This window comes from Myotis davidii, unplaced genomic scaffold, assembly GCF_000327345.1.
Source record: "Myotis davidii unplaced genomic scaffold, ASM32734v1 scaffold406, whole genome shotgun sequence".
NCBI classification, from domain to species: domain Eukaryota; kingdom Metazoa; phylum Chordata; class Mammalia; order Chiroptera; family Vespertilionidae; genus Myotis; species Myotis davidii.
In genome coordinates, this window is record NW_006298354.1 from 6,826 (window position 1) to 18,447 (window position 11,622).

The 11,622-nt window shown below is 38.8% G+C and overlaps 1 protein-coding gene across 1 annotated transcript in view; it reads right to left on the minus strand.

Annotated features, from left to right (window-relative positions):
* Positions 1 to 10,458: 10,458 nt before the first annotated feature.
* LHFPL1 (lipoma HMGIC fusion partner-like 1) overlaps positions 10,459 to 11,622 on the minus strand; it is a gene marked incomplete at its 3' end in the record, with an annotated part of 22,662 nt that continues 21,498 nt past the window's right edge. Inside the window, exon 3 of the mRNA XM_006774026.2 lies at positions 10,459 to 10,557. Coding sequence (XP_006774089.1) covers positions 10,459 to 10,557 — 99 coding nt within the window. The remainder of the gene's footprint in view (positions 10,558 to 11,622) is intronic.

Genomic DNA, 11,622 nt, shown 5'->3' on the forward strand with positions numbered 1-11,622 from the left:
TCATCAACACTTGTCATTTGTTATTTATTGATGGTAGCCATTCTGGCAGGTAAGAGGTGATAACTCATTGTAGTTTTAATTTGCATTTCTCTGATAATTAGTGACATTGAGTATTTTTTCATATGTCTCTTGGTCATCTATATGTCCTTTTTGGTGTCTATTTAGATCCTTTGACCATTTTTAACTGTTTAATTGTTAAAATAAATATCCCCATTGTGAAAAAATGCTTTTTACTTTATGTCAGTGGTTCTCAACCTTCCTAATACTGTGACCCTTTAATGCAGTTCCTCATGTTGTGGTGACCCCCAATTTCATTGTTACAAATTGAACATAATTAAAGCATAGTGATTAATCACAAACAATATGTAATTATATGTGTTTTCCAATGGTCTTAGGCGACCCCCAAAGAGATCGTGACCGACAGGTTGAGAACCGCTGCTTTATGTAGTCATATTCATCTCAAAAGCTCCACATGAGTAAATAAAAGAGCCCAACATTAATTAGGGAGTTAACACTATTGAAAATTCAGGATATGTGTTGTCATTCATTCAATATATATTTTTCATATAGCTAATTGTGAGAAATCTTCTGTTGAAGAACAGTAGTTCAAACCTGGATGCTGGACTTGTGGGGAGACAAAAGAACTCCCTACAAAAAAAAAAATACTGGGTACTTTCCATAATGAGCCAGACATTTGTTTTTTAAAACAATAGAGCTAAAGTTTGTCCTAAGGAAAAGAATTCTCAAATGAATCAAGACATACCCTCACCAAGAGAAAGGGAAAATGTCATTGTAGCACACACAGGACAGTGAATTAGGCTCCATTCAGAGTTCTACATTTAACTTGTGTGACCTTACACAAATCACTTTGCCTTTCCATAGCTCATGGTTTCCTCATTATAAAATGGGCATATTACAATCTGCTATACATGCACTTTTAAGGATCAGATTAGATTATGTTCGGGTTAACATGTTGCAAATGTAATCTATTGATAGATGATACAGACCTTACCTTATAATTAAGTGCTATTGATAACACAATGGTTTTATAAGCTTGTTTGAAAACAGCTATATTCCATTAGAAATATCTAACTTTACTAAATTTTCAATGAGCCTAATTTGTGTGTCCATTGTCTATAGGCCATTGTTATGAAGGAATTATCTAGCAGTTTTTGTGGCTCTAAGAGGATTTTGAAAATCACAGCAAAGCTGAAATATTTTTATTAGGAAATCAGTTTAAAACATTTGAAATCTCAGTTCAAGGATTCTCATTGCACCTTCACTTTCTCAAATACTTTGTTTTTCTGCATCAATCTCTCTGCACTGTAGAATCATTACCATCATTATTCAAGTTTTTGGCCATCTTAGAAAAAGCCTCTCTTCTTCCCACTTTCTCCTCCAGCCATTGCTCAGTTTTTTAGCTCTTCTTCATAACAAAACTTTTTGAAAGAATTATATCCACATGCTGCTTTCATTTCCTGTATCTCACAATACCGCCAATATCTATAATTGCAAACATGCTCATCTAGGTCAACTTTGTCTGGCTGACACAAATGGTCACTTCTCTATCCACATATAGCAACTTGCAACAGTATTAAACACAATTGACTATGCCCTCTTCCTTGACATACTCTCCTCCTCTTGCCTTTGTGACCTCACCTTCTTGATTTTCTTTACACGGCTCTCTGGCTACTCCTTCTAAGTCTCTTTAAGAGGCTGTTTTTACTCTACAGAGGAGCATAGCAGCTAAGAGCAAAGGTTATAAAGCCCTGCTGCCCAATATGGTAGTCATTAGTCACTTTGTGGTTATTACATTTAAGTTAATAAAATTAAATAAATTAATAAAATTAAATATTTATTAAATAAAATTTAAATTAATAATATTAAATTATGAATTCAGACTCACTAACTTATACATTTCAATTGTTCAACAACAACACTTGGCTAGTGGCTAACATATTGAACAGTAAAACACAGAACATTTCCATCATTGCAGACACTTCTATTGGATGATCCTACCTAGACCAGAATTCTAGAATTTGAATCCCATCTCTGCCACTCTACCAGCTGAGTTATTCAATCTCATAGACAAAAATTTCTGCTCTCATGGACTTTACACTATCCCTACAATGTAAAAATATGACATACCTAAACTGTGGAGGGAGATCTATAAACATTAATAACTCTCCAAGAGATATTAGTAAGTGAAAAATGCAAGGTGCAGAATGGTATAGCTAGCTAGGTGGCTAGATAGATACATAATATGATATCGGTTAAAAATGCAGATATGCATAGAAACACATATTTTAATATTTATTAACAACTAGAGGCCCGGTACATGAAATTCATGCACAGGTGGGGTCCCTAGGCCTGGCCAGCAATCAGGGCCTATCAGGGCTGTCTTGCCCAGTCCTGATCAGAACCAGGCCAGCTGGGGCCTGCTGGCTGCTGAGCAGGGGCTGCTGAACAGGGCCTGCTGGATGGGGCAGCCTACCTGGTTGCCTGATTGCCCCTAACTGCTTCTGTCTGCCAGCCTGATCGCCCCCTAACCACTCCCCTGCCAGCCTGGTCATCCCTAACTGCCCTCCCCTGCAGGCCTTCTTGCCCCTAACTGCCCTCCCCTGCTGGCTTGGTTGCCCCTCAATGCCCTCACCTGCAGGCCTGGCCCCCCCAAACTGCTCTCCTCTGCTGGCCCAGTTGCCCCCGACTGCCCTCCCCTGCTGGCCTGTTCACCCCCAACTGTCCTCCCTTGCTGGCCATCTTGTGGTGGCCATCTTGTGATAACATGGGTGCAACCATCTTGTGACCACATGAGGGCCGCCATCTTGTGATCACATAGGGGTGGCCATCTTGTGTGAGGGTGTGATGGTCAATTTGCATATTACCTCTTTATTATATAGGATTCTGGAGAGATAAAAAGGAATGTAATGGTCCCTTTGAAGAATGGGATTGAGGTTAGGAAAAAGACTAACTTTGCATTTTAAACCTTTATGTACTGTTTTGTTACATAAATACATATACCAAAATACATATTAATTATGTTTTATTATAAATAATTTTAAGTCTATATGTGTATGATTTTGCATTTTCTGGTTATCCACCTGTATAATAAAAGGCTAATATGCAAATCGACTGAATGGCAGAACGATCGGTTGCTGTGATGCACACTGACCACCAGGGGGCAGATGCTCAATGCAGGAGCTGTCCCCTGGTGGTCAGTGCATTCCCACAGGGGGAGCACTGCTCAGCCAGAAGCCCTGAGCCGGACTCAAGGCTGGCAAGCTCAGCAGTGGTGGCGGGAGCCTCTTCCGCCTCCATGGCAGCGCTAAGGATGTCCAACTGCAGGGGGAGATCTATAAACATTAATAACTCTCCAAGCAGGGAGTGGACCTAAGCCATCAGGCGGACATCTCCCAAGGGCTCCTGGACTATAAGAGGGTGCAGGCTGGATTGAGGGACCCCCCTTCCAAGTGCACGAATTTCATGCACCAGGCCTCTAGTTGAATAACAAACTACCCCAAGAACATATTAACTTAAAATAACAACCATTTTATTATATTTCATGAATCTGTAGGTCACAATTTTGTCAGGGCTCAGCAAAGTGATACTTCTACTGCAATTGGCACTAACTAGGGTCATTCAGTGGCATTCAGATGGCTACTATGGAGGGTCCAAGATTGCTTCAATCACATATCTGGTGCCTTGGCAGAAATGGTTGAAAATTTTACCTCAGCTGGAACTCTCTCTGTCTCTAAATCTATCTCTAAAATTTTCCATATCTCTCCAGCAGAGCAGTCAGATTTTATTATATGATGACTCAGATTTTCAAGAAACTAACATGGAAACTACATGTTCTACAGAGGTTAGGCCTAGAACAAGCTTGATGTCACTTCTGCCATACTCCATTGCAGGGATCCTCAAACTATGGCCCACGGGCCACAGGCGGCCCGCCGAAAACATTTATCCAGCCTGCCAGGTGTTTTTGCTGCCACTGTATGCACAGGAATTTGTTCATAGTTTTTTTTTAAACTATAGTCCGGCCCTCCAATGGTCTGAGGGACAGTGAACTGGCCCCCTGTTTAAAAAGTTTGAGGACCCCTGCTCTATTGATTAAAGCAGTTATAGGCGCCAGCCCAAATTCGGGAGAGAGAGGTTAGAGGTGGACCCAGCCTCACTATGGGAAGACTATCAAAGAATCTGTGGCTATCAGATGCAGACATCAAGACTGCTGCCTTAATACAAGTTATAGCTTTGGTAATTCAGATTAAGACTAAAAATCATAATTGTGGATGGTTTAGGCTAACTTGAATGGAGACCTAGGAAAAGAGGAGTTGAAGACATGGATGTTACCCCTTTATACCAGAGGCTGTAGGAGACCATTTGGAGTCTCAGAGTGAGAAATCTCTTTTACTCACTCTCAAAACCATTTTGGTAGACTGACAATGTCCTTCTTACCCCCTTCATCTCTCTCAAGAAAGTCAAGGTAAGAAGCTTTGTTCCTTAAATAAGGTCCATGTCTTTCTTAGCTCTATTTTTTGAATCTCCCTTCAAAAAATAAAGAATGCATAGTATAGCGTAGAGCCTAGAGCAGAATTAAAGTAAATGCCATCAAATGACAGTCTACCCCACCCCACCCCACCCCCAGCACATTCTACTCTATATTTTAAAGAAGCCTACATATACTTTAAGTCAAACACTATGCTAGGTACTTTAATATACCTTTTCTTTTCATTGTGAAAACACTGGTACAGGTATTATCCTCCATTTACAGATAAGGAAACTGAGACAAAAATATCAAGCAACTTTACCGCCATGTATTACATAAATGAAAGAGCCTGGATACCAACTGAGATCTTTGACTCCAAAGCCTATGCTCTTTTAGTATACCATGCTGCCTCTCAATGAAAAAGAAACAAAGACTGTAAAATGGACATTTCATGTATGTTCTTTTTATTTTGTTCATCCACCCAAATATATCTAAGGTGTGTTGAGGATGCTTCCACACTGCCAGAATCTCTAGAGTATTGAAGAAAGCTTTAAGGAGAGAAAAGATGTACTTCTAGCATGCCATTCTCGAACCTTGATATTTACAAACTTGGCATAACCAGCACATCATAAAAATCTTTTAAATCCTACTCTGTTTTTTCTGCTGTGCCTGGATCACCTATATTTTTTAAGGGAACAGTTATGTTTGGACAGCTGACCAGAAAGGGGCCAAGGATGGCACAGTTTGTTTCTTCTTTTCAACAATAACCATTAAGGTGTAAATGTGGGGACATGTAATTGGAGAATATGGGCAGCAGGAAATGTGAGTCTAAGAGGAATGAAAGACACTTAGGCAGTTGGAAGAATGCAAAGGTTTTTCAAAATAAGAAGTAGGAGGGTTTGATAAGCAGGATTCAGCAATACCTTTATCCATAAGGATTCATAGAATAACACTGTCCAGTGCACCGAGGAGAGAGGAGTTAGCACCCTTGGGCAGACACATGGTGCAGAGGAGAATGGTAAGTAAAGGAGGAGAATGAAGTGGAGAGAGAAGCAATAACAAAAAAATTTAGTAAAAGAAGAAAAAGAAAATTAATGATCCTGTGATAAACACAATTGAAGGCCATCAACTTGGGCCAGAGACAGCCACACACAAAATTTCATTTTTGCAAACTAGGTTCCTGGGGATGCTGATTACTGCAGAAAACTGCCAAATGACTACATGCAAATCATGTATCTAATTTTTAACTTTTGGCATTTTACACTAATCAAAGTAGAATCAGAGCAACTCAATATATGAGGCCAATATTATCCTCATTCGAAAGTCCAACAAACACATCATAAGAAAAGAAATATACAGACCAATATTCCTAATGAATATAGATGCAAAAATCCTCAACTCAAAATACTAGCAAACAAAATCCAGAAAAGTATGAAATGGATTATACATCATGACCAATGGTAATTTATCCCAGAAATGCAAGGTTGGTTTAACATATGAAAATCAATCAATAAAATTCATATGATTATCTCAGTAGCTGAAGAAAAAGTATTTGACAAAACCCAGTACACTTTTTTTAAATCCTCACCTGAAGACATTTTTCAATTGATTTTTAGAGAGAGTGGAAGGGAGTAGGTGCGGAGAGAGAAACATCAATGTGAGAGAGACCCATCAATTGGTTGCCTAACTCAGGAGATTTGACCTGGCCTGGAGATCAGGGGTGAGGATTGAACCTGCAACTGAGCTTTGTGCCCTTGACTGGCATCAAATCTGGGACCCTTTTGTGTGCGGGCAGAGTCTCTATCTACTGAGCTAAACCAGCTAGGGCAAATAGAAACATTGATGATAGAGAAACATCAATTGGCTGCCTACTGCATGCCCTCCACTGGGGATCAAGCCTGCGACCTGGGTATATGCCTTGACTGGGAATAGAACCAGCAACCCCTTTGTGTATGGGACAATGCTCAATCTACTGAGCCATGCAGGCCAGACACTTTCATTATGAATACACATAACACATTAGGAATGGATAGAAGGGAACATTCTCAATGTAATGAAAACCATCTATGTGAAAAAACATAGATGGTGAAAAACTGGGTGCTTTACCCCCCTAAGATCAAGGATAAAATAAGAATGTGTGCTTTCACAAGTTATATTCAATATTGCCCTGGAGGTTCTAGCCAGGGTAATTAGACAAGGAAAATAAACAAAAGAAACAAAAATTGGAAAGGAAGAAGTACAATTGTATCTATTCTCAGATGACATGATCTTGTATATAGAAAATCTTAAGTAATCCACTAAAAATCATTAAAATTAATAAATGAGTTCAGCTAGGTTGCAAGATACAAGGTCAAAATAGAAAAATCATTTGTATTTCTATACATTGAAAATGATATCCAAAAATAAAATTATGAAAACAATTCCATTTATAATATTATCAAAAAAATAAAAATAATCAAGAATATATTTTACAAAGCCACTAAGACTTGTATACTGATAACTATAAAATATCATCAAAATAAAATAAAGATGACCTAACTCGATGGAACATTATCTCATGTTCATGAACTGGAAAACTTAATATTGCTAAAGTAGCAATACTATCCAAACTAATCATTGGTTCAACACAATCTCTATCAAAATCCTAACTGGCTTTTGTGCAGAAATTGACAAGCTGAAACTCAAGTTCACATAGAAATGCAAAATTTGCCAAAATAGTCCTCGTGACCTTGGATTTGGCAATATATGCTTTTGACACCAAAAGCACAAGCAACAAAAGAAAAAAATGAAACTGGATTTCATCAAAATTAAATAATTTTGTACTTCAACGGATATCATCAAAGAAGTGAAAATAAAAACAAAACAACAAGAAAGCCCACTGCATGGGAGAACATATTTGCCAATGTTATCTCTGATAAGGGTTTAATCCCCAACATTTAAAGGGAACTCATGCAACTTAACAAAAGGAAGATAATCCAATCAAAAAATGGGCAAAGGACATAAATAGACACTTTTCGAAAGAGGACATTCAGAAAGCCAAGAGACACATGAAAACATGCTCAAAGTCACTAATCATCCAAGAGATGCAAATCAAAACAACAATGAGGCACCATCTCCCACCTGTAAGACTGCCAAGATTTGGAAACAGCCTAAATGCCCATCAACAGATGAGTGGATTAGAAAACTATGGTACATCTATACAATGAAATACTACACTGCTATAAAAAAGAAGAAATTCTTACCATTTGCAGCAGCATTGATGGAACTGGAGAGCATAATGCTAAGTGAAATAAGCCAGGCAGTGAAAGAAAAATACCACATGATCTCACTCATCTATGGATAATGAACAAAAAGATAGATATAGAGGCAGAGAAGCATCGAACAGACTGTCAAATTATGGGGGGAAGGCTGGGACGGGGGGCGGGTAAGAGATTAACTGAAGGACTTGTATGCATGCATATAAGCATAACCAATGGACACAAGATACTGGGGGGTGGTAGAGGCTAGGGGAATGTCAAGGGGAAATAAAAGGAGACACATGTACTACTCTTTGTAATACTTTAAGCAAGAAAAGAAAAAAAAGTGAAAATACAAACCACAGAATGGGGAAAATATTTGCATATTATATATCTGAAAAAGGTCTAGTATCCAGAATACATAAAGAACTCTTACAACTCAACAAAAGAAAGCAAATAACCCAGTTAAAAAAATAGCCAAATAATTTGAATAGACATTTCTCTAAAAAAGATAAGGAAATGGCCAATAAGTAAATACAAAGATGTTCAACATCATCAATAATAAGGAAAATGCAAATTAAAGTCACAATGAGCTACTAATTCACACTCATTAGGAAAGATATAATTTAAAAAATGGAAAGTGAGTATTGGTGAAGATTTGGGGAAATTGGAACATTGGTACATTGTTGTTGGGTATGTAAAATGATGCAGTTACTTTGAAAAATAGCCTGGCAGTTCCTCAAAGTCTTAACCATTTAACCCAGCAATTCTGCACCTAGATACATACTCAAAAAATTGAAAGTATATATGCCCCTGGCCACATACCTCGGTGGGTTAGTGCATCATCCTGATACACCAAGTTTGCGGGTTTGATCCCTGGTCAGAACACATACAAGAATCAACCAAGGAATGAATAAATGAGTGGAACAACAAATTGATGTCTCTCTCTCTCCCTCAAGTCAATTTTTCAAACTATATATGCATACAAAAATGAAAATGTGTACACAAATATTCATAGCAGTATTATTAATAATAGTGTAAATGTGGAAAACCCCATCTATCTACTGACGAGTAGACAAATAAAATGTGTTATAGCCATACAGTGAAATATTAGTCAGCCATGAAAAGCAAAAGTACTGGTACATGCTACAATGTGTATGAACTTTGAAAACATTATGCTAAGTAAAAGAAGCCAAACACAAAAAGCCACATATTATATGATTCCATTTATATGAAATGTCCAGAATAAGCAAATCTATATAGACAGTGGTTGCTGGGGGTTAGGCACAGGGGGGAATTGAGAGTGACTGCTAATGGGTAGGAGATTTCTTTTGGGGTCATAAAAATATTCTGAAATTGAATAGTGGTGATGATTGTACAACCTTGTGAATATACTGAAAATCATTAATTATACACTCTAAAAAGAAAAATTTTATGGTATGTGAATTATATATCAACTAGAGGCCAGGTGTATGAAATTTGTACACAGGTGGGGTCCCTCTGCCTGGCCAGCAATTGGGGCCGATCAGGGCCATCTTGCCCAGTCCCAGTCGGGACTGATTAGGGCAGTTGGCTGGAAGGGACCACGGGAGGGACCGAGGGAGCGGTCCAGGGCGTGTCTGGCTCCGCCTTGCGATCGGATGGACCCCAGCAGCAAGCTAACCTACCTGTCGGAGCATCTGCCCCCTGGTGGTCAGTGCACATCATAGCGACCAGTTGGTTGACCTCTCAATCGGACACTTAGCATATTAGGCTTTTATATATATAGATTGTAACTCATGGTGCGGAATTCTCGGCACACACTTTCCCTCCAGCCCCTGGTCTTGGAGACCTCATGTCCTTCCAAGGCTCTGCTCACCCTCTTCAGCTGCCACATGAAGTAAATTGCATCGTGTGCGTGAAAACCCTTTGCAGGCTCCATGGGTGTGTCTTTACTTCACTGCAGTTCCAATTACCCCAACATAAGGAGAGACATCCTCATTATCAGGTAACACCATTGTGGTAAGTCCCCTGCTCAGCCTACTGCAGCGGTTTTAAATAGGCCATGGGCCACCCTAGATATTTCCCTTCTTATTCTCTTCCATCATGGTAAGTTAGAAAAATATTTTTAAGTCTTCCAATTAGAGCCCAATCTATTCCTTATTCACAATAGTAAATCTAAGCCATTCTCATTGAGAGCTGGCAATCATAGAAGAGTCAAGAGCTATTTGTGTCACTCCTTCTAATACTTAACAGTTACTGCCAAAGTAACAATGTCTGTAACATGCCAATAACAATTCCCAATATTCAACCTGGGTTCCTAATGCATGATGAAAACCAAATTAACCTTTGTTCTATCCTCAGTGGAGAATAAGAAGAGATACTGTTGATTTGTCTTTGAAAAAAGTGCCTAGAACGATATATTAATAGGAAGTAGGATTTATTCAGAGGATGACAGATCATCAGTCTCCAAGCATTTGAAATCCCACTGTAGATAGGGTTGCCCCAAACTGGTAATAAGACTCTGGGTAAAATTATACAAAGGGTGTGGAGAGACATAGTCAAGGAAGTGGAATTTATGTCCACTCCTTGTGAGTTAGCAAGGCCAGAAAATCTGGCCAAGCCACCACATCTCACAAGCTATCACAGTGAGAGAGACTCAGGCAAGCACCACCAGCAAGCAGAGGCCCATTCAAGATGTAAAGCACTTTGAAAAACAGATGAACCACCATTGCCATCCTGCCCAGGCCACCTTACCTAACTGAAATTGATTGGAGATATTCCCACATGTTTGCATTACTTCCGGGCTATTCCATCCTAAGGGGTATAATGCACAGCCTGAGCTTATCAGCAGCCCTAGAAAGAAAAACATACACACAGGTAGAAAAAATAAAATAGGTCTTCTGTCACTCCAATATTCCCTCTAGATTTTCTCAGCTCAAATTCTGCATTTTCCACTCAGAGTTTACCTCTCCCCTTTTACTCTAAATGTCTATAACACTACCCAAATCAAAAGGGTATCTTTGCCATGCCATAAGTGGCGAGTTGTAGAGGGGACAACTTATAAAAGGCAGTATTGGGAATTGAGACAAGGCAATGTAATTTTTACAGCCTAAATATTTGTGACAATGATTTACAAAGCAAAGTTGGCCTCTCCAACCAGAATCCTCTTCTATCTTGGTCTGATTTACAAAGAGGCACAATATAGAGACTAATACTGTTTCCTAAAAATTCAGCCTTTTCTAACAATCAATTAGGTCCCTAGGAGTTGAAGGTAGGTCATGATTTCTGTAACTTGGAACCAGCTGCCAGACTAGATCTACACAAAGCATGCATGTTGCATAGGCTTCTCCTGGTGAGCAGGCACCACACTCCCTCATCCAGAAACGATTACTTCATCTGAGAAATCATTCCAAATTCATGCTAAACATGCCTCCTTTCTTTTAAAAAAAAATATTTTATTTGCATTCAGACAAGTCCTTTGGTTGATCTCTTACCCTCACCCCCAGCCCTCCCATACCTTCCCACTGAAGTTTGACAGTCTGTTTGATGCTTCTTTGTGACTGTATCTATTTTTGTTCATCAATTCATAATGTTCATTATATTCCACAAATGAGTGAGATCATGTGATATTTATCTTTCTCTGACTGGCTTGTATGCATGCATATACTATAAGGATAACGAATGGACACAGACACTAGGGTGTGAGGGCCTGTGTTGGGCAGTGGGTGTGGCTGGGGGGGAGGTCAATGGGGGAAAAGGGAGACATATGTAATACTATATGTAATATTTTAAACAATAAAATAAAACTTAAAAAATAAAAAATATAAAGTCAAATCTAAAACTGAAAAAAAACCTCCTCATGGTCAGTATATTAATGTGTGAGTATTAAACATTGAGCTTAACTGTTTATAAAAACTT